Source organism: Amphiprion ocellaris, chromosome 5 (assembly GCF_022539595.1).
Source record: "Amphiprion ocellaris isolate individual 3 ecotype Okinawa chromosome 5, ASM2253959v1, whole genome shotgun sequence".
Taxonomy (NCBI): domain Eukaryota; kingdom Metazoa; phylum Chordata; class Actinopteri; family Pomacentridae; genus Amphiprion; species Amphiprion ocellaris.
In genome coordinates, this window is record NC_072770.1 from 39,767,504 (window position 1) to 39,790,190 (window position 22,687).

General features: G+C 46.5%; 3 protein-coding genes across 7 annotated transcripts; 2 read left to right on the forward strand and 1 right to left on the reverse strand.

The window, feature by feature from the left end:
• Positions 1–756: 756 nt before the first annotated feature.
• Positions 757–12,756, reverse strand: mkrn2 (makorin, ring finger protein, 2). Its single transcript, XM_023274543.3, has 10 exons — positions 12,583–12,756; positions 8,963–9,091; positions 4,298–4,425; positions 3,942–4,070; positions 3,691–3,866; positions 3,160–3,225; positions 2,944–3,092; positions 2,588–2,698; positions 2,121–2,265; positions 757–1,873 (listed from the first exon to the last, which is right to left on the reverse strand). The coding sequence occupies exons 1-10, from the start codon at positions 12,606–12,608 to the stop codon at positions 1,706–1,708; spliced, it is 1,227 nt and encodes a 408-aa protein (XP_023130311.2). The 5' UTR covers positions 12,609–12,756; the 3' UTR covers positions 757–1,705.
• An 885-nt stretch (positions 12,757–13,641) lies between these two features.
• Positions 13,642–17,367, forward strand: LOC111571427 (MKRN2 opposite strand protein). Of its 2 annotated transcripts, none has more exons than XM_023274565.3 (4): positions 13,642–13,930; positions 14,154–14,244; positions 14,333–14,501; positions 16,386–17,367. In XM_023274565.3, exons 1-4 carry the CDS (start codon positions 13,728–13,730, stop codon positions 16,724–16,726), a joined length of 804 nt encoding a protein of 267 aa, XP_023130333.1. In that variant the 5' UTR covers positions 13,642–13,727; the 3' UTR covers positions 16,727–17,367. The 2 variants fall into 2 exon arrangements, with proteins under 2 accessions (XP_023130333.1, XP_023130334.1); XM_023274566.3 differs by having other exon boundaries at positions 13,647–13,930; positions 14,154–14,203; positions 16,343–16,718.
• A 296-nt stretch (positions 17,368–17,663) lies between these two features.
• On the forward strand, positions 17,664–22,464 carry tsen2 (TSEN2 tRNA splicing endonuclease subunit). Of its 4 annotated transcripts, none has more exons than XM_023274536.3 (11): positions 17,666–17,996; positions 18,107–18,173; positions 18,260–18,299; positions 18,388–18,781; positions 19,013–19,087; positions 19,225–19,275; positions 20,243–20,387; positions 20,560–20,596; positions 20,783–20,894; positions 21,009–21,055; positions 21,569–22,464. In XM_023274536.3, exons 1-10 carry the CDS (start codon positions 17,826–17,828, stop codon positions 21,036–21,038), a joined length of 1,122 nt encoding a protein of 373 aa, XP_023130304.1. In that variant the 5' UTR covers positions 17,666–17,825; the 3' UTR covers positions 21,039–21,055; positions 21,569–22,464. The 4 variants fall into 4 exon arrangements, 3 of the variants coding, with proteins under 3 accessions (XP_023130304.1, XP_023130303.1, XP_023130302.1); XM_023274534.3 differs by having other exon boundaries at positions 17,670–17,996; positions 20,966–21,055; XR_008601720.1 differs by lacking the exon at positions 20,783–20,894 and having other exon boundaries at positions 17,664–17,996; positions 20,930–21,055; positions 21,569–21,628.
• Positions 22,465–22,687: the final 223 nt, after the last annotated feature.

Here is a 22,687-nt window from a genome sequence, read left to right on the forward strand (position 1 = left end):
CAGCAGTTTCACCACCATTACCACCTTAAATCAGCTCTCACCCAGCAGTTTCACCACCATTACCACCTTAAATCATCCCTCACCTGGCAGTTTGATCACCTTTACTACCTTAAATCATCCATCACCTCCACCACCTTTACCACCTTAAATCATCCCTCACCTGGCAGTTTCACCACCATCACCACCTTAAATGATTCCTCACCTGGCACTTACACCACCTTTACCGCCTTAAATCATCCCTCACCCGGCAGTTTCACCACCATTACCACCTTAAATCATCCCTCCTGTGGCAGTTTAGCCACCTTTACCATCTTACATCATCCCTCACCTGGCAGTTTCACCACTTTTACCACCTTAAATCATCCATCACCTGGCAGTTTCACCACCATTACCACCTTAAATCATCCCTCCCGTGGCAGTTTGACCACCTTTACCACCTTAAATCATCCCTCACCTGGCAGTTTGATCACCTTTACCACCTTAAATCATCCATCACCTGGCAGTTTCAGCGATTATCTATAACATTCACCTTCATTCACCAATTGTCCAGTTTTATTCAGTATTATTCAGTCTTCTGAAGGTTTTTACAGACATTTTGTTTTTGTTCATAAATCATGAATCTTCGATTAATCTGTTGATAGGTGGTGATCTCAGCTGAGGGTTAGGGTTCTGCTGCTCAGGGTTAGGGTTCTACAGACTGAACCACAGCTAGAAACAGACCATTTATTCATAAATAACAGAAGTGGTAGATGGAACTTAAAGTGAGTTTCTTTAATGTTTCCACAGAGTTTAAAATACAGTTTGTTGTTTCTTTGGGTTATCATCAGTTCAAACAGTGAAACTATTTCAGACATGAAAGCAACAAAAACTAACTAAAGGAGGAACGTTAAGGGGTTCTACTGATGAGATCACTTCATGGTTCTAAACTCGACACCCTCACAGTAATCAGATTACTTCTCAGTAGAACAGGAATGAATCCTTCATAAAGACTGGAGTCAAGCTGTGACTCCAGTCGGTTCTACAGGATGAACCTTAGTGTTGCATCTACTCTCAGATGTATGATAAACTGTAGAAACACTGAAACAGACATTCTACGAGAGTCAACTGAAGATGAACCAAAGATCCTGAAACCATCTCCAGGTGGATCGTTCTGATGTTTGTAGAAACATCTGAAAACTTATTCTGAAAGTCTGATTTACCTCCAGTCTGGATCAACTTCCTGTCAGCTGTGATGAAGCAGGTCGGACCTCCTGTTAGATGTGAAGAACCCTCAGAGTTCTGTGAAGGTTCCTCTCCTGACTACCTGGAGGTTTCATTGGATCCTCTGGAGCAGCAGATCTGAGAGCAGCTGTTTATTTAAATTTTTTTTAATTTATTTAATATTTCATGTCAGGAATTAAACCACCTCTCTGTAGAACCGAAAACGATCACATCTCACAGCTGCAGAGATCTCTAACCCCATTGGTTTGAATTGTTGTGATTTCACTGCTCATGCAAGGCTTCTGATTGGATGTGGGTCCAGCAGCGCATCTGAACAGCTGATTTTCTCTAATCGTTGGCTGATGAGTGCAGAGAGCAGATGGTATCTGTGTTTTATTGCAGATCAGACACAATAAATAAAGTCAGGATATCTGGAGTCCATCACCGTGGACAGGATGATTCTACACGACGGATCACATGATGGAATGTGGCTTTAACACAGCCTCTACTGGTCAGTGGTGGGCGGAGCCTCGGCGTCATCATGGCTCGGCCCCGACATCTGCATGAAGAGCTCCCGGAGCTCCGTGATGTCATCATCGAGGGATGGCAGAGGCGGTGCCGACCGCTGCTCACGCTCCTCAATGAAGTCCCAAAGCCGGACGCTGTTCATGAACTGAACACAGACAGTCAGGAAACTACAAACCCCAGCTGAAGGACTACATCTCATAAACTACAAACGCCAGCTGATGGACTACAACTCATAAACTACAAACCCCAGCTGATGGATGACAACTCATAAACTACAAACCTCAGCTGAAGGACTACAACTCAAACTACAAACCCCAGCTGATGGACTACAACTCATAATCTACAAATCCCAGCTGATGGACTACAACTACCAATCAGATTCAGGTTCTTACCCGGACGTTTCCCTCTGAGCTCAGCTGTTTCCGGGGCTTGTCGGGTTCCGCTCTGGTTCCGTCTGGGAAGGCGTGAAGGTACAGACACTTTCCTCCGAACGGACACGAACCCCGACCCTGATCGAAGTACTTGCAGGCCTTTTTACTGCAGAGACAGAACGATGAGGTTCCACTGAGTGTATGTGGAACGTAGCAGAACCGTTGGTGCTTCTACACCTGCTACCGTCTCTGATCCCCTCCAATGAAGCTCCTTAACTGACCTGTAACTGAATTATGTTCCGAGGAAAACCTGTTTCCTCTCAGATTATGACAGATGTTTCACAAACCCACAAACCTGAGAACGCTCAGAGAACATTCAGAGAATGCTCAGAGAACACTCAGAGAACATTCAGAGAACGCTGTATCTGTTAATCATTCAGTGCAGCCGTGACATCTTGAGGACGTCACCTGGCCTCCAGAGGTCTCACCTGACTCCACACTTGAACAGGTCGATCAGCCGGTCCTTCTCCTCCTGGTCCTCCACCCAGTAGACCGACGGGATGACGAACTCAGAGACAACACGACACTCTGGACACGACCTGAGACACAGAGACAGTCAGACACGCTGTCCTCACCTGTCCCGTCAGACTGTCCTCAGCTGTCCTGTCAGACTGTCCTCACCTCAGATTGCCCTCACCTGTCTCATCTGTCCTCACATTAGACTGTCCTCACATCAGACTGTCCTCACCTGTCCTCACATCAGACTGTCCTCACATCAAACTGTCCTCACATCAGACTGTCCTCACCTGTCCTGTCAGACTGTCCTCATTTGTGCTGGACTTACTTGATGATCTTGTTGCAGAAGTTCCTGGTGCAGCGCCACTGTCGGATGCAGGCCAGGCAGAAGGTGTGGCAGCAGGAGGACAGGATGCCGAACCTGCGGTCGGATGGGTTGGCCTTCTGCACCACCACCTCCATGCAGATGGAACACACCTGAAAAGCAACCTTGGTCAGCGTCACCGTCACCACAGCAACCACACAGGTGACTGAAGGAACTCACCTTGTCCTGGCTGAGCTGAGCTGCAAACGCCTTTTCCATGTCGGCCTCAAAGGCCAGCAGACACACCTGGAGACAGAGGGACACCTGTTGGACCTGCTGATTGTCCTAAATGAGTCCTACTGACTGAAGACATCCGAGTCCTACAGATAGAAGACATCTGAGTCCTACTGACTGAAGACATCTGAGTCCTACAGATATAGGACATCTGAATCCTACAGACAGAAGACATCTCTGAGTCCTACTGACTGAAGACATCTGAGTCCTACTGACAGAAGACATCTGAATCCTACGGATAGAAGGCATCTCTGAGTCCTACTGACTGAAGACATGAGTCCTACTGGCTGAAGACACCTGAGTCCTACTAACAGAAGACATCTGAGTCCTACTGACTAAAGACCTCTCTGAGTCCTACTGACTGAAGACATCTGTGTCGTACTGACTGAAGACATCTGAGTCCTTTTCCATGATGTTCTGGTTCCTCAGAGCTGCAGGACTCTAAACTTGACCCACTAAGATGAGTCACGTGCACACCTTCTCATGCATCCTCCTCTGCTCAGGGTCGTGGGGGTGGAGCACGCGTAGTCCACACACCTCACACAGGTCGCCATGGAAATATGGACAGGTGTCGTCATAGTAACAGTGTCCGGCAGCTGCATATGGACACAGCTGTGGGAGGTCCTGATAAGCCCCACCCACCGAGGGAGGAGCTACAAAGAGTACAGGTGAGCAGAGTAAGACAGGTAAAGTGGAGGTGAGCTGTTCTAGATGGAGACAGTACCAACCTGGTTCTGGTGCTGCAGCGTCCAGGCCCGTCCTGATGGCATCCACGTATGACTGTGGAGCCGCCGCCGCCGTGACCTCCAACCCCACGGCATCAACCGGACCCCCGAACACCCCGTCAGAACCCAGAACTACAGACAGACAGAGGTAGAGGTTGGACCGGGTCGTCCTCTACAGGACTGAAAACATCCTGACTACAGACAGAGGCAGTGGTTCCACTGGGTCATGGTTCTGGTCCCCCAGACAGACGTTATTAAAGGGTTCTACTGGGACTCTTTGGACACAGTTCCATGAACCAGGACAAACCAACCAGACTGAGTTTGTTGGACGTGTGATGACACAGCTGAGTGTTCCTCACCTCTGTCTCTCAGAACCACCTTCCTGACACCACCCCTCCCAGCTCTGCCTCCGGCTCCGCCTCCACCTGCAGGATCCTCTGAAGCTCCTCCCCCTCCTGCTCTGAACAAAGGTCTGATGTGATCGTACCTGCACACAAGTCACACTCACCTGAGTATGCGCAGCAAGCTACGTAGCCCCTAGTTCGTACTGATGCAAAGGTTTTACCTGGTGAGTGTCATCTACATATGCAGACGTTACCTCCTCACCTGTCCCATTCAGGGTCACCTGTCGGTTACAGTTACCTGTCGGTTAGTTACCTGTCGGTTACAGCCACCTGTTGGTTAGTTACCTGTCGGTTACAGTCACCTGTCGGTTAGTTACCTGTCGGTTACAGTCACCTGTCGGTTAGATACCTGTCGGTTACAGTCACCTGTTGGTTAGTTACCTGTCAGTTACAGTTACCTGTCGGTTACAGTCACCTGTCGGTTAGTCACCTGTCGGTTAGTTACCTGTCGGTTACAGTCACGTGTTGGTTAGTTACCTGTCAGTTAGTTACCTGGCAGTTAGTTAGCTGTCAGTTACAGTTACCTGTCAGTTACAGTCACCTGTCGGTTAGTTGCCTGTCAGTTAGTTACCTGTCGGTTACAGTCACGTGTTGGTTACCTGGCAGTTAGTTAGCTGTCAGTTAGTTACCTGTCGGGTGCTGTCACCTGTCGGTCAGTTACCTGTCAGTTAGTCACCTGTCGGTTACAGTCACCTGTCGGTTACAGTCACCTGTCGATTAGTTACCTGTCGGTTCATTATCTGTCAGTTACAGTCACCTGTCGGTTAGTTACCTGTCGGTTACAGTCCCCTATTGGTTAGTTACCTGTCGGTTAGAGTCACCTGTCGGTTAGTCGCCTGTCAGTTACAGCCACCTGTCAGTTAGTTACCTGTTGGTTAGTTACCTTTCAGTTACAGCCACCTGTCGGTTAGTTACCTGTCAGTTACAGTCACCTCTCGGTTAGCTAGCTGTCAGTTAGTTACCTGTCGGGTTCTGTCACCTGTCGGTTAGTTACCTGTCAGTTAGTTACCTGTCAGTTAGTTACCTGTTAGTTACAGTTACCTGTCAGTTAGCTACTTGTCAGTTAGTTACCTGTCAGTTAGTTACCTGTTAGTTATAGTTACCTGTCAGTTAGCTACTTGTCAGTTAGTTACCTGTCAGTTACAGTCACCTGTCGGTTAGTTGCCTGTCAGTTAGTTACCTGTCAGTTAGTTAGCTTTCAGTTAGTTACCTGTTGGGTGCTGTCACCTGTCGGTTAGTTACCTGTCAGAGTCACCTGTGTGTTACAGTTACCTGTCAGTTAGTTACCTGTCAGTTACATTCACCTGTCGGTTAGTTACCTGTCAGTTAGTTACCATCACCTGTCGATTAATTACCTGTCGGTTACAGTCCCCTGTTGGTTAGTTACTTGTCAGTTACAGTGACCTGTCAGTTAGTTACCTGTCGGTTAGTTACCCGTCAGTTACAGTTACCTGTCAGTTACAGTCACCTGTCGGTTAGTTGCCTGTCAGTTAGTTACCTGTCGGTTACAGTCACGTGTTGGTTACCTGGCAGTTAGTTAGCTGTCAGTTAGTTACCTGTCGGGTGCTGTCACCTGTCGGTCAGTTACCTGTCAGTTAGTCACCTGTCGGTTACAGTCACCTGTCGGTTACAGTCACCTGTCGGTTACAGTCACCTGTCGATTAGTTACCTGTCGGTTCATTATCTGTCAGTTACAGTCACCTGTCGGTTAGTTACCTGTCGGTTACAGTCCCCTATTGGTTAGTTACCTGTCGGTTAGAGTCACCTGTCGGTTAGTCGCCTGTCAGTTACAGCCACCTGTCGGTTAGTTACCTGTTGGTTAGTTACCTTTCAGTTACAGCCACCTGTCGGTTAGTTACCTGTCAGTTACAGTCACCTCTCGGTTAGCTAGCTGTCAGTTAGTTACCTGTCGGGTTCTGTCACCTGTCGGTTAGTTACCTGTCAGTTAGTTACCTGTCAGTTAGTTACCTGTTAGTTACAGTTACCTGTCAGTTAGCTACTTGTCAGTTAGTTACCTGTCAGTTAGTTACCTGTTAGTTACAGTTACCTGTCAGTTAGCTACTTGTCAGTTAGTTACCTGTCAGTTACAGTCACCTGTCGGTTAGTTGCCTGTCAGTTAGTTACCTGTCAGTTAGTTAGCTTTCAGTTAGTTACCTGTTGGGTGCTGTCACCTGTCGGTTAGTTACCTGTCAGAGTCACCTGTGTGTTACAGTTACCTGTCAGTTAGTTACCTGTCAGTTACATTCACCTGTCGGTTAGTTACCTGTCAGTTAGTTACCATCACCTGTCGATTAATTACCTGTCGGTTACAGTCCCCTGTTGGTTAGTTACTTGTCAGTTACAGTGACCTGTCAGTTAGTTACCTGTCGGTTAGTTACCCGTCAGTTACAGTTACCTGTCAGTTACAGTTACCTGTCGATTAGGACTGCAACTAACGATTATTTTAAGAATCGATTAATCGGCCGATTATTTTTTCGATTAATCGATGAATCGGATTAAAAAAACAACACATTTTTAATTTCCGCCGCTTTATTCAGAAAGAGAAGATTTGGACTGACAGAACAAATAAGATCCTTGTAGCGAAGCCTTCGTCTTCAACCATCGACAGAGGCCTCATCTCAGTGACCATCATGTTGAGGATGCTCTCAGTCAGGACAGATGCTTGCTGTGGTGGACATGATGTCTTGCTCATCATGAAGCCTGTCATTGTTTGCTGTTCATGAAATGAGAAAGATAGTATGAGTATGTATTATAGCACAATTTACAACTCAGTAGTTATCTGGTTTTATTTGCAGTATTAGGTTAAGGCAAGTAAGTAGTCCAAAGAGCAAAACACAAAGTACGCACGCACACACACACACACACACACACACACACACACACACGTGCCCTATCACTGTCATTAATCAGCTAACAAACACTAGCATCAGGAGAGCTACCAGACAGACTAACGTTACGTTTTCTCACTTAAAAACAGAACAAACGTAGGATAATGTAGTGATTTACCTGCTGTTGAGCTCCTTCTTCCTCATCGGCGACTCCAACGTGTTTCCGTTTCAGGTGTTGCATCATCATCGTGGTGCTCCCGTACATCATATCACTTTTGTAAAGCTTGCATGTTACGCATGTTTTTTACTTTTTGAAGCGTGAAATGCTGCCACACTTTTGAGGATTTCGGTGTGACTGTTTTCTCCGTGTCCGTCATGTTTGGTTGAAATTACTCTGAATTTACTTTCGCTTTGCCGCCACCTCGTTCTGTTCAACTCGCTCTACAGGTTGAGTTATTTAAAAAAAAAAAAAAAACTTTATTTCAGTCAGCCAGCATTGACAAAGCTCTGCAGGTGAAGTAGACGCGCCGCGACATGGCGAGTGACGCACGAATCGATAATGAAATTCGTTGCCAACGTTTTTAATAATCGATTATTATTGATTTGTTGTTGCAGCCCTACTGTCGATTAGTCACCTGTCAACTAGTCACCTGTCAGTTACAGTCACCTGTCAGTTAGTTACCTGTTGGTAGGGATGCAACGATACAGTTAAGTCACGGTTCGGTACGATTTTCGATATGAGGGACACGATTTTCGGTTCGATTCAATACATTTAATGCTCTGAAAAAAAAAATACAAGTGTTATTCCTCTTTCGATATATATTTTTTTAATTTTGCTAACAAGCAAAAATAACAATGCCATAATAAAAACATGCATTTTAGTGCATAACATTATATAATATGTACGAGAGGGGATAGCATATCGTGGATCAACAGTTTTCATAAGGTACGAAAAGCCATCATTTTCAACCACAGAATAAGGCTGCAAAGCTTTGGCAACAAATGTTCCAACAGCACGTGTGATTTTCTTATGTTTATCGGAGGTGAAAGTGTACTTCTTTTGAAAGGCGTCCGCTATGCTGCTCTGAGACTTGGGTCGCGTTACCTTGTCTTCTGCCCCGCTCGCAGATGACTTGTCTGGGTGATGGCGGCGGAGATGAGTGGTCATGTTGGTCGTGTTGCCCGTGATGTACGGTATAGTTGTAAGGCAATACTTGCACACAGTTTTTGTTTTAGTCACCATTTTCGTCCCCTGATCATTATAATCAACAGCAAACCCAAAATGCTGCCATACAGCGGATCTGTACGACGTAGAAGCCGCCTCCTCAAACTTTTGTCTTTCCCCGCTAGCCATGATCCTCGTGTCTGTCACCTCTCCCTCAAACAACAGCAGCGTGGTAGCCCCCGCCCTCCAGGCAGCTTGGGGGGTGAGGGGAGGCGGGCTGCTTGCGGGGAGGAGCTTTCTGGGAGCTTTTCAAGGCAGAGGGCTCAGCCTTGGTTGCGCCCATAGCATTTTAGCGAGAGCACACTAGAAAAAGTTCAGAAAATACATTTTGGGAGCGCTGCTTTCATTTGGATCGAACGTTTTTGTGTATTGAATCGAAGAGGGCGTATCGAACGGTTCAATAAAAAATCAAGTATCGTTGCATCCCTACCTGTTGGGTACAGTCACCTGTCGGTTAGTTACCTGTCGGTTAATCATCTGTCAGTTAGTCACCCGTCGGTTAGTTATCTGTCGGTTAGTTACTTGTCAGTTTGTTACCCGTCGGTTAGTCACCTGTCGGTTAGTTACCTGCAGCGCTCTCCGTAAGCACAGACTCCTCTCTGGTAGAACTTGCAGATGGTGGAGGGTTTGCTGCTGCTTGGGTCATGAGAGAACAGACACCGGCTTCCCTCCCTGCAGACGCCATGGAGGAAATACCTGGAACACAGGAAGTGACATCAGCACCTTCAAACCATCGCTATGGCATTAGATTAGAAACTGCTCTGTGATTGGCTGGCAGTTCAAGTCTTTCATATTTGAATCATTCCTTGAATCTCCTCAAAGAAACGTCGTCTTCAGGTAACCTTGAACCACCCTCAGGGCGAGGAACGACTTTACTCAAAGATTGATCTAACCTCCTGAAAATCAGTTGAAGCTCTACATCATTTCTGTTTCCATCAGATGAATAAAGTCTCTGATGTTCTCAGAATGTTTCAGTCAGAGATGGTTGATTCCTCCAGACCCTATAATGCTGATTTTATTCTAAACCATTTCAGTATCTGTAGCTTTAAATGAGCTGCTGCTGGCCCCGCCCCTTCATGAAGAAGACTCTCTCTGTCTGTAATTGACAGACGAATGAGCCTTTCTATTGTCTAACTTTCTCTCTGAGGATCATTTTCCAGTAAACCAGTGTGAATGTTTTTAACTGGTGTGTTTGTCAGATGACGATATAAAATCAGTATTTAAATAATGCTACTGCTGGTTAACATGTTAGCATGCTGTCTGTTTCATCCTTGTTCTGCTGTCTGTCAACAGAAACATCTGGAAATGAGAGCAGCTTTACTGTAGTTCAGCTGGATAAAAGTGTAGTTTAATGAGCACAGAGAGCAGGGGTCCGTTTCACGAAGCAGGTTCAACAAACTCTGAGTTTAACCCTGAACTCTGAGTTGATCTACTCTGAGATAGAAAACTCTGAGTTTTCGGTTTCACAACGGCTGATTTGAGTTGGTTAAATCAACTCAGAGTAGTTTCACCCAGAGTTAAGCACGTGCACCACAACTCTGAAAAGCCAGGATCAATGGAGCGCTGATTCAATAAGTCACCATGGCAACGGGGAAGCGGAGGACTACACCGTTTGAATTGGAAATCTTAATGCGCTTATATAGCGAGTTTGAACACGTTTTTAGAAAGAAGTGCAGCACCTGCAGCTGCAAAAGAGAGGGAGACGGTGTGGGAGAACATTGCTGCCCTGTCAATGCGTAAGTTTAAATCACAATAATATTACAGGGGAAAACTGTTTGAATAGTAGCCTATTAAGTTATTTCATTGAGGTGCAATCCTGCAGGGGAGAAGCTTAAGATGAAATATAAGAACATTGTTCAAACAGGTAAGAAGTCAGCATAATCTCATGGAGCTACCTCATTTTGATCATGTTTTACATTGTAAAGTAGCCTAAATATTAAGTGGCTGTTTGACTGTGCAGTGGTTTTATCCCACACACAGCCTAAATGTGTGCATCCATATCATGTTCTGTTAAACAATTAAGCAATCAAGGCTCTCTGTGTGTGTGTATGTATGTATATATATATATATATATATAGACACACACACACACACACACACACACACACACACACACACACACACACACACACACACACACACACAGAGCCTTGATGGCTCTGACAGGTTTATGTCCAGGGGAAACCACAAAGATGGTAAAAGTCACAAAGAACCGCAGCACAACACACAATATCTGCTGGGATGTGAGAGCATGACTGTGGTTGGTAAAGTTGTAAATGTAAGGACGGATTAGGTTGGATGTAGATTATGGACTGTGAGGTGAAACGCTACCATTCAAAAAGATAACTGTCCGGAAATGCCAAAACATCTATGCGCGGTCTGAAAACAATCTCCCGACAAATATTTAATTCTCTGTGCAGTAATGCTGCTCCTTCATCCACTGGATCGTTAATAAACGGACATGACATTTATAGACGGCAGAACTAGACTTCGCCAAAACTCACCTGATGACTGAATGAATGAGGAAATCAAATGGCGTGTGTGACTGAAAGAGGGCGGAGACTGAGAGAAACTCGAGGTTTACTGAGAAAAACCTGGTCCCGACCAGGTTATGAGTCATAGAGTCTGTTACTATGGTAACTGACCGAGAGTTTAAGTTACCCCTCTTTGTGAAACAGGCTAGAGTTACCCCTCTGTCTCTGGTTTGAGTTACCTCGCTTTGTGAAACGGAAAACACTGAGTTTCCCTCATTTCAGGGTTAACAAAATCAGAGTTTTCACTAAACCTGCTTCGTGAAACGGACCCCAGGAGAGAAGCTAACGGATGCTAACATGATAACACAGTAACCAACCCAGTCCTGGTTTAAATTAAAATTTAACATCTCTGAATGTCCCTCAGTGGTAGGATTTACACAGACATCTGACCATCAAAGCTAACGTTAGCCACATTAGCTGTACAGTGCACTAACATTAAGGATTCTTTGTTTGTTGTGGCTAATGCTAATGTTAGCTACATTAGTCACACGATGCTCTAACTCCAGGGATCCTCCTATAGTTGCAGCTAACGCTAATTTTAGCCAAATTAGCGTACAGCACGCTAACTGTAAGGATCCTCCTATAGTTGTAGTTAAAGCTATCATTAGCCACATTAGCCTACAGCATGCTAACTCTAATATCCTCCAATAGCTGTTGCTAATGCAAGCATTAGCCACATTAGGCTACAGCATGCTAACTCTAAGATCCTTCTATAGTTGTAGCCAATGCTAAAATTAGCCACATTAGCCTACAGCATGCTAACTCTAAGGATCCTCCTATAGTTGTAGCTAATGCTATCATTAACCACATTAGCCTACAGCATGTTAACTCTAACCATCAGTAATCTGAGTGTTCTCAGTGCATGAAGACTGTTGTGCTCACTCTAACAGCGGAACATCTGGTGAGTTTTAGATGTTTTAGAGTTTAGCAGAAGCAGGAAGTAAATAAACCTGGTGGGCTTATTCTGATTGGTTCACCTGGAAGCAGGGGGCAGGGTACACAGAGCTGGACTGCTATTGGGTCCAGCTCTGTGTAACCAGTAACAATCTGGTCAGATTGTTATTGGTTAGTTAGCTGTGAGGCTAACTAGATGGTCAGATTGTCACTGGTTAGTCAGCTGTGAGGCTAACCAGCTGTAAGGCTAACGAGCTGGACAGATGGTTAGCTGTGAGGCTAACGAGCTGTGAAGCTAACGAGCTGGTCAGATTGTTATTGGTTAGTTAGCTGTGGGGCTAACTAGCTGTGGTCCGAACTAGCTGTGGGGCTACGTAGCTGTGGGGCCAACTAGCTGTGAGAACAGAACAGAACAGCCACTAACTAAAATACTTTCACTGAGTTTGAATCTTTTCGACCTTTAACTTGTTACCCAGGACCGTTTGAACTTCCGGTCTGACGGTAACCAACCGGAAACACTGATTTGACCTCCTGAACATTTATGATCGTTTCAGATCTCACCGTTTAATCGATTAACCGGGTGACGGTTCAGCAGATCACAGGTCAGTCCCGGGTTTCCGACCTCTAGTCCCGCCCTGCTGCGGGCTGAACCAGGTGAGCTAACGGCTAAAAACATTAGCACCAAGCTAACGCGTCCGCAGCGACGACAGACAGTCAGAGCGCGAGACAGACGGACAGGTGTGCGGCAGACGGACTCACCTGCAGGTCACCTGTTTGGTGCTCATCTCCAGAGCTTCAGCTTCGACGGCTGCTTCCAAGTTGTCCTCCGGTGTCTCGGTGAAAGCGCTCCGACGGGGAGCCGCAGATACAGCAGGAAGGTTCCACAGGGTTCTTCTTCTCCTGCTGCTGTTCTGAGCGGACCAGACAGGAGCTGCTGCCCCCACAGGTCACCTGAAGAACTGCAATGACTCAGTTTGTTCCTGCTGCAGCTTTTTATCGCGTTACAGCCTGATGTGTCGCGTTTACGTCCTCAGAAGCACCTGGTACACACCTGGATAAAAAAAATATTTAAAAAAATTTTTAAAAAAAACATTTTTATTCATTCATCAGAATTCAGAGCAGTTTTTTTCTCCTCATTTGTCTTCATGTTCAAAGTTCTGGTTCTCTGTGGAACCAGAACATCATAAAGAAGGAGACAACGACACGTGATGTTTGTCTTCAGGTGAGGATTCTGTTCCCGGAAGCAGACACACCTGAGCTGACAGATCAGATCACTCCGACAGGTGAGATGGAAACACTGCTGACTTACATTCTGTCTACCTGTCTGTCTACCAGGTCTGTCTGTCAGACAGACAGACAGGTAGACAGACAGACAGACAGACAGACAGACAGGTGTTTGGAGAAACTATAGTGTACTGACAAAGTGGGCTCTCAGGCTTTTTCATTACAATTCTGTGTTTTTTTTTCCGCAAATTTGCTGTAAAACACCACATATGACGTATTGGTGTCAATATTTAAAAATTTACCTGTCTGTCTGTCTGTCTGTCTGTCTGTCTATCTGTCTGTGACTAAAGTCTCAGTAAAGTCCCAGAATGCACTGCAGCATTCAAGTGGCGCCGACATTTCTATGCAGGTTGGTTTCTAAGACAACAACGCCCACACAGTCCAAAGGTCACCCATTCAGGCCAGAGCAGCAACAGATGAGCCAGGTCACATGACAGTCTGTCTGACAGCACCTGAAACCTGATAGGCCGTTACTAGGCAACCAGGAGAGAAGGAGGAGGGGAGAAGAAACCACAAGTTAGAGAGGAGGAGAAGGAGAAGACACGAGAGGAAGAGCAGAGCACTGGGAGGACTGAGAGGACTGGGAGAAGAATTAGGAGGACTGGGACTGGGACTGGGCGATGGAGCGCAGCGTCATCCGGCTGAGTCACTGTCAGAAGGAGATCTTCTGCTTCTCGCTGCCAGATGAGTGTCCGAGCTGTGGGGAGGAGCTGAAGGGGATCCGCCTGCAGGAGGCGCCGGTCAGCCTGCCGTCCCCCCTCACCAACGGACACAAGAGCTCCTGCTGTCTGCTGGTCGCACCTGCACACGACAACCTGCACAGGTAAACACCTGCACAGGTAAACAACAAACCAGTCTGAACCAGGATCCAGTCTGTTTCTCGAACACTGACCTGCTGTAACAAGTATAACCAGTCTGACCAGTATAACCATTCTGACCAGTCTGACCAGTATAACCAGTCTGACCAGTATAACCAGTATAACCAGTCTGACCAGTATAACCAGTCTGACCAGTATAACCAGTGCATCCTGCTGTTTGTTCCTCAGAGACTCTGACGGGGCGTCTGATCTGCACACTGGGATCTCCAACACCAAAGGTAGGACTCACCTGGACACTGGTGCTGAAGAGGACAGACAGGTAGAGACAGACAGATACAGACAGGTAGACAGGTAGAGGGGGCAGGGCAGGTCTCAGGTGATCACCTGTGGGTTACCTGTGTGTGCAGGAGTCGTGTTTAACTACACTCGAGGAGGCGTCCGTAGAGACCAGACTGGATGGGAGCGCTGCGTCAGCGTTCCTCTGGTCCGACCCGACATGTTCCACCTGCTGGCCCAGTGGGACCAGTACCTGGACCGCTTCTCTAACGGACCCATGTGGGACCCAGCCTGGCACAGGTAACTACCAGCTGACACACCTGAGACAGGTACAGTCATAAAGTTTATATCCACAATAAGTCCATGTTTACCATTAGTCTGAGTCTCCAGTGACTCCTAGAACTCTGAATTTAAGCTGGAACCATTGAAACATGAATCTTTGTCACTGAAAATCCTGTATTTTGGTTCTTTTAGATTTATTAAAGGTCTTCTGGAAATATGACTAAACCAGCTGGATCATAAATATACAAACATTAACTTAAATTATCAGTTTTGGTGATGTAGAAAATTGTGGTTATCATATTTCCTAAGTTCCATGGCCTCTTAACTTCTCCTGAGTGATTCCAGTCGACTACAGCTGCTGACTCCTCTGATCCAGTTTAAATAGAACCATTAGATCCACTCATTAGACTCAAACACTACAGGGGGAAAGTCTGAGAAGCTCAGCAAAGATCTGAAGAAGAAAATCATTGACAAGAACCAGTCAGAAAGTCACTTGGAGCCGTTTGAAAGCAGCTTCAGATCCAGAATAAAAAATTTTTTAAATTTTTTTATTTAGCCTTTATTTATACAGGTAGGCTCATTGAGACACTGAGTCTCATTCTCAAGAGAGACCTGTCCTTAAATAAAATAACAAGGCAACATTGAGTCACTGACAAACAACACTAAGGGACCTGTACTAGACAATATAACAATACAGATACATCTTCATGGTCCAGGTGTGTTACTGCCACCATCAGAGAGAAAACACAAACTACCACCTGCTGCTGAGAGACCACTGAGAGACACCAAACCTACCATAAAGCATGGAGGTGGCAGTATCATGATCTAGGGCTTTGTAGAAGGGCTTCTGGACTGGTTTCAGACGGGATGTTGGACTGGTTCTGGACTTTCTTGAGACTGGTTTATGTTTGGTTCCAGTCTTAGTTCTCCTGGTTTAAAGGTGGTTTAGGATTTATTTTACTCTGGATCTGGTCCTGGATGAGGACTGGTTTCAGACGGTCTTGGGCTTTTTTTAGGAGTAGTTTAGGTTTGGTTTTAGTCATGATTCTTTTGGGACTGGTTTCTGACTGTATTCTGCCTGGTTCTGAACATTTTTTTGGTTTAGGCTTGATTGTGGTCCTGGTTTAAGATCTTTTTAGGACTGTTTTAGGACTGTCTTGGGTGGGTCTTTTTTTTTTAACTCCAAGAACACTAAACCTACCATTAAGCATGGTGGTGGCAGTATCATGCTCTGTGGAACTGGAGCTTTCCACAAAGTAAATGGAATAATGAAGAAGGAGGATCACCTCCACGTTCTTCAGGAGAACCTAAAACCATCAGCAGAAGGTTGATGTTGGACACAGTTGGATGTTTCAACCAGAAAATGAGTCCAAACACACATCAGACATGGTGAAGAAATGGTTCCATCAGGCTAGAATGAACGTTCTAGACTGGTCTCCCCAAAGTCCTGACTTAGATCCATCAAGAACCTAAAGAACCAAGTCAGAAAGACAACACATTCAGAGTTCTAGGAGTCTCTGGAAACTCAAGACTGACCTGATCAACATGATCTGCATAGTGAATGGAAACTTTAGTTTATGACTGTAAGTCACACCTGACACCATTTAACTGTCTGTCTGTCTGTCTGTCTGTCCGTCTGTCTGTCTGACTGCCTGTCTCTGTCTGACTGACTATCTGTCTGTCTTTCTGTCTGTCTGACTGACTGACTGACTGACTGACTGACTGACTGACTGACTGACTGACTGACTGCCTGTCTGTCTGTCTGTCTGTCTGTCTGACTGACTGTCTTTCTGACTGACTGTCTATCTGTCTGTCTGACTGTCTGTCTGACCGACTGTCTGTCTGTCTGCCTGTCTCAGGTTCGATGAGGATGACCATAACTGCTTCAGCTTCTGTCTCCAGTTTGTGAACAGCGTCCTGACAGCCGAGGGTCGCAGCTCTCTGAGCAGAGACGACTTCACTCGCAGCTTTATCCTGCCGAGGATGAGGAGGGTGTCCAAATACACCACGCTGTACCAGCACCTCCAGAGACACCAGTACTACCTGGTGGACAGACAGGAGGACAGACAGGAGGACGCAGCAGTCAGCAGTTAAACCAGACTCAACACCACTGGAAGGAGTTTCAACCAAACTCAGCTCTGTTACCACAGAAACGGAACCCTGTCTCCATGGTAACACTGATCCTGTCCAACTATGGTCTTCATGGTAACAGCAACCCTGTCCAACCGTCGTCTCCATGGTAACGCTGACCCTGTCCAACCACCTTCTCCATGGTAACAACAACCCTGTCCGACCGTCGTCTCCATGGTAACACTGACCTTGTCTAACCGTCGTCTCCATGGTAACAACAACCCTGTCCAACCGTAATCTCCATGGTAACGCTGACCCTGTCCGACCGTCGTCTCCATGGTAACGCTGACCCTGTCTGACCATCGTCTCCATGGTAACGCAGACCCTGTCTGACCGTCTTCTCCATGGGAACGCTGACCCTGTCTGACCATCATCTCCATGGTAATGGTCTCTGAGGAATCTGAACCCCCCCTGCTGGTCTGGTGGGTCTCAGGGACTGGGTGCTGATTCTGGTCCTGGTCCAGTCACCGCATGGAGCCTCACAGAGTCCAACACGGACGAAGTCTGTTTCTCAGTGTGTCTGAACGTCTGCACTAACACGCGTTTTAGCATGTTTCTCTCATGTTCATATGAACATGTTCAGATTTTCTCTTCAGCAGGTGGAATAAAAGTTGAACTATGAAGATAAAAACTGTTTTCTGACAGAACAGCTGAACTTCTAGATAGTCTATACGCATGAAAACATTTATTCAACATGTTTGTTGGTAAATCGTCTGCAATGAAACCAGTCAAATAAATCTGATCATTTAACGAACACACGTGTAAAATGACTGAACCTCCTTCTGTTTCTGTTGTCTTTGATTTAAAGAACTTTAAAAATATACTGACAGCATTAAACTGGAATTTAACCCTTTATTTAATAAAAATACATATCTGTAAAATTACAATAAATCTATGAAAAAATATTTTTCTTCACAAAGTTTACTGGGTTGAAGCAAATCTTAGACAATAAATGAGTAAATTCATAATCATTTCATTCTCATTTCACACACATTCCGGGGCTTTCTTCTGGTAAGACTTTACGGCGCATGCTCAGACAGGAGGAACTGCGATAGCAGGCCGACAGTTCCAGCCGGACTCAGATTCTGTGACACCGTGGCGTCCACAGCAAAACAAACCGGCAGAAGCCAAGCAGCTAACAGTTAGCATCGTCTCACTAGAACTGGACCCGGCCTCTGCTGGTTCAACCCGATCTCTACCTGTCCCGGCAGGATGCAGGCGGAGTTTCGGGCTCCCCGGCGACGGACCCGGGTTCAGGAGGAGTACGAGGCCCCGCTGCCAGTGAGCCTGAGACCGGAGGAGAGGAGCCTGTTCAGGGCGGAGCTCATCAACCAACACGTGCTGGTCCGGGACCTTGAGCAGATCCAGAAGATCCACAACCAGGTCTGACTTAACCCACATCACATAAACCAGGTCTGAATTAAACCAGGTCTAGTTCTGGATGTTTTTCCCTGAGCTTCGTCTGTCAGGCTGAACCCTTGTTGCGCCTTCAGGGGTTTTTCGGGAAAGGCGTCTTGTCCAGAGCCCGGCCGGACCACAGCATCTCTGACCAATGGGAGGGTAAGTTTAAACCTGCACAATGACATCACTGTCTGGTATCCAATCAGTGCTGCTCGCCGCAGTCAGCTGGTCTGTTTCTGTTCCAGAACACGAAGGTTTGTTTCTGCCACTCGTGTCACAGGCCAGGTCAGTGACGTCACACTCTTCTCACCTGATGATGTCACTGTCTGCCCTCTTGATGATGTCACATCTTGCCCCTCCCCCTCTGTCGCAGGTATGAGGAGCTGCTCAGGTGGGCGGGGGCAACTCTCTCCGCTCAAGGGTTGGACGAGGAAGCTGTCAATCAGACTCTGCTCCAGCTGTCTCAGCCAATAGGGACTGAGGACCTGAGGGGGGAGGGGCAGATGATGAATGGGCAGGAAGGGCCGGGGCCAGAGGACGGAGCCTCTCCATGCACAGAGAGGGCGTGGCCAGAGGGCGGAGCCTCTCCGTGCACAGAGAGGGCGGGGCCAGAGGGCGGAGCCTCTCCGTGCACAGAGAGGGCTAACCCTAACCCGGACTCTGATTCGTTCTCTGACTCTGACTCTGAACCTGGTCCAGGTCCAGGTTCTGGTTCTGGTTCTCTGGTTCCAGGTCCTGGTTTTGTCCTGGTGGTCTCTGACAGTGAGGTGAGTCTTTACCTGAGACCCTGTGTTATGTTGTTGTGTTTAGTTGTGTTGTTTTGTTGTTTTTGTGTTGTTGTTGTGTTGTTGAGTTGCTTAGTTGTGTTGTTGAATTGTGTTGTTTCGTTGTATTGTTGAGTTGTGTTGTTAAGTTGTATTGTTCAGTTGTGCTGTTGTGTTGTTTAGTTGTTGCGTTGTTGAATTGTGTTATTGAGTTGTGTTTTTGTGTATCTGCAGGCTGCTGTGCAGATCAGGGAGGTCAGACGGACTCCGTTGTCGCTGTCAGAGTATCTGCAGCTCAGTCTGGAGGAGGTAACACACACGTCTCTAAATACTACAGTACCCATGATCCTCTAATGCTGATGCCATGGAGACAAGTCAGGAAGTAAGCGTTTGATCTGGATTCTACCTGTTCACCTGTCTGTCTGTCTGTCTATCTGCTCGCACAGGCCTTCTTCCTGGTCTACGGTCTGGGCTGTCTGTCTGTCCACATGCACCAGGTACCTGTCTGTCTGTACCTGTCTGTCTGTCATTCTTCTTTTAGAACTGAAATTTGGTGTCAAGCCGTGTGTCCACTAGATGTGATTTTCCCGCACGGCAATGCACCGCATCTGAAAATTGCACAGCCGGCAGGCGGTCACGAGCGGACCACAACATGGTCACATGACAGCTCTGAGCAACAGCAGGTTGCTACATGGTCACATGACCGAGCTTTCAGCTTGACGGTCTGGCAGATGAGTCAGATAAACACAGTGGCTCGGCCGCAAACTTTCCTTTTTATTTCAAAAACACTAATGGTTATGATGCGTGCGCAGATCCAGCTGTTCTAAGCTTCTCCTCCATGGTGTTCAACACCTGCCGACCTTTCTTTAAGCACCTTGCCTGCTCCTGATTGGACAAACGCATCGATTCGGGGGCTGGTCTGCTCCTGGATTTCAAGCCGGACCAACATGGCGGCTCGGCCGCAAACTTTCCCTATTATTACAAAAACACTGCAACGGAAAGTATTTCTGAACGCATTTGAGGTGAGAAATACTCTGTGCATCAGCTGAATCTGTCCTCGTTTTATTTCAAAATAAAATTGGATGCGGCGTGTGGAGATCCCACGCATCGTGAAACTGTCCTCAAACTTCTAAACTAGCCGACGGTGACATAAAACCAGGACAGATTCAGCTGCTGCACAGATTATTTCTCGCCTCAAATGCTTTCAGAAAAACTTTTCGCTGAAGTGTTTTCTAAATAAAAGGGAACGGTTGCGGCCGAGTCGCTGTGTTTATCCGACTCATCTGCCGGACTGTCAAGCTGAAAGCTCGGTCATGTGACCATGTTGTGGTCCGCTCGTGACCACCCGCCGGCCGTGCAATTTTCAGATGCGGTGCATTGCTGTGCGGGAAAATCACATCTGGTGGACACACGCCTTTAGTCTGTGACCTCATTCCTGTCCTGTCCTGTCCTGGGATTGGTCAGGAGCCCCTGTCAATCGTCCAGCTTTGGAGGAAGTTCCGGTCGCTGCATCCCGACTTTGTCAGCTCGTACGCAGCCTATCATCACTTCCGCAGCAGGGGGTGGGTCCCTAAGGAAGGGGGCGGAGCCAAGTACGGCGTCAACCTCAGTAAGGCACACACCTGAAGTTACAGCAGGTCGAGTCTAATGTAGACACAGGTGTGGTCTGGAGTAATGGGAGGTGGGGTCTAGAGATACTGGAGGTGGAGTCTAATGCTAGAGGAGGAGGAGTCTAATGTCAGTGTTTTAGTTCTCATACTTTTCTTCTTTGTGTTTTTCAGTGTTGTACAGGAAAGGGCCGCCGTTCTACCACGCCAGGTAACACACACACACACACACACACACACACAGACACACACAGGCACACACACACACAGACACACACAGGCACACACACACACACACACACACACACACCCACACAGACACACACAGGCACCCACACACACACACACACACACACAGCTGTAACACCAACGTCCTGATGTCGTCCTCCTCCTGTAGCTACTCCGTGGTCATTGAGCGGGCTGACGATGCATTCGAGGGTTCTGCGCTGCATCCGTTTTCCTGGCGCTCTTTGGCAGCTCTCAGCAGGATCACCGCCAATGTCTCCAAGGTAACAACCTATCAGGTGTCTTTACTCTGCTGCAGGTGTTCCTCTGGAGACGAACTGTGCTGGTTTCACAGGAGCTGATGTTGTGTTACGTTGTCTATCCGACCGACCAATCAGAGGCGGAGCTTGACTCACCTGAGTGCCTGAGCAGACTGAAGGTTCAGGTAATGTCAGTCTGTGACTTCAGTCTTCTGTCTCTGTGGAAAATAAAAGATAAATGTTGTCTCCTCATACTTCTGTGGAGGTTCTCAGTCCAGGTCCTGGTGATGGTAGGAGCTTCAGGAGAAACCAGCTGGAGGTTTTGGAAGACATTTCTAGAAACATCTTCCAGAACCTCCAGTTGGTTCCTCCTGAAGCTCCCCCCATCTCCTCATCCTGTAGATGATTTGGTTTTGGTCAGTTGGTCAAAATGAGTTATAATCTGTCTGATATGAACTAAAAGTTGCTCAAAATTTGTCTTATATGAGCAAAAAAATGTCCAAAATTAGTTAAAATTTCCCTGATATGAGCTACAAATTGCTCAAAATGAGTTAAGAATGATCTTATATGAGCTAAAAAAAATATTTAATGAAATACCAGGATTCTTATTTCAGATTTGTTTTATTTTTCCTGAAGGAAACTTGTTCACAGGTTGCTATAAAACTAAAGTTTGCTCATAAAGTTTTGTGTCTTAACAGGAAGTGATCGTCGGCAGGTGGGTTTCCTCCAGAGAACGAGCGGAGCAGGACGACATCTGATTGACTGACAGGAGAAACTCGCGAGGCCCTGAAGTAGTGATGTCACTAGGAGACTGGTGATGTCAGTGTCAAGTAAGAGCAGAAGACAAACATGGACGCTGTCGTAGAGCTGATGGAGGACGTGATCACCTGTGATCTTTGGAGTTGGACTGCAGCTTCTGGTTCTGAACTGATGTGGTCCAGCAGGTTCAGGTTTGATGTTTGTGTTCAGTCAGCTGACCGTCCAGGTAACCATGGAAACAGCTGGACCACCCTGTCATGTCAGTAGTCTGTAGGACGTATCTTCTGGGAACCATGAGTCAGACCCTCACTGAGATATTTAAGATGATCATCAGCTGTAGTCAAACCCTCACTGAGATGTTTAAGATGATCATCAGCTGTAGTCAAACCATCAGGGAGATGTTTAAGATGATCATCAGCTGTAGTCAAACCCTCACTGAGATGTTTAAGATGATCATCAGTTGTAGTCAAACCACCCATCAGTGAGATGTTTAAGATGATCATCAGCTGTAATGAAACCATCACAGTCAGCAGGTTTGAACTCTCTGACCCCAGAAAGGTTTCAGTCTTTGAAGAATCACCAGTAATGGCAGAATTTATCAGACAGAAACTAACGACAGAATCTCCAGCTGAAGAACTCTGACCGCCTCAATTCTCTGTGAAGGAAAATGACGTGAAGCTGGACAGACGAAGCGTCACAGTGAAGCTGGAAATGTACAAAACTGCTCCAGTAAAATGGACTTCATGGTGCTTTAGGTTCACTGGTCTGATTTGAAGATGAGACTTTTAAAAACTCGACCAGAAACACATTAAAGCAAGTTCTTCTGAGACCATCAGCGTGTGTGACTGATATTTACTGAGAAACAACCGAATAATCCAACAGTATTCTGTACACCACCACTACTAATGAAACAACCAAATAATCCAACAGTATTCTGTACACCACCACTACTAATGAGAGCTGTTAGAAAAATACTGTCACTCATAAGAATACTACACAAATATTACTACTACAATAAAAATACTGTCACTTGTGAAGGAAAAATTCCTCACTTTCTC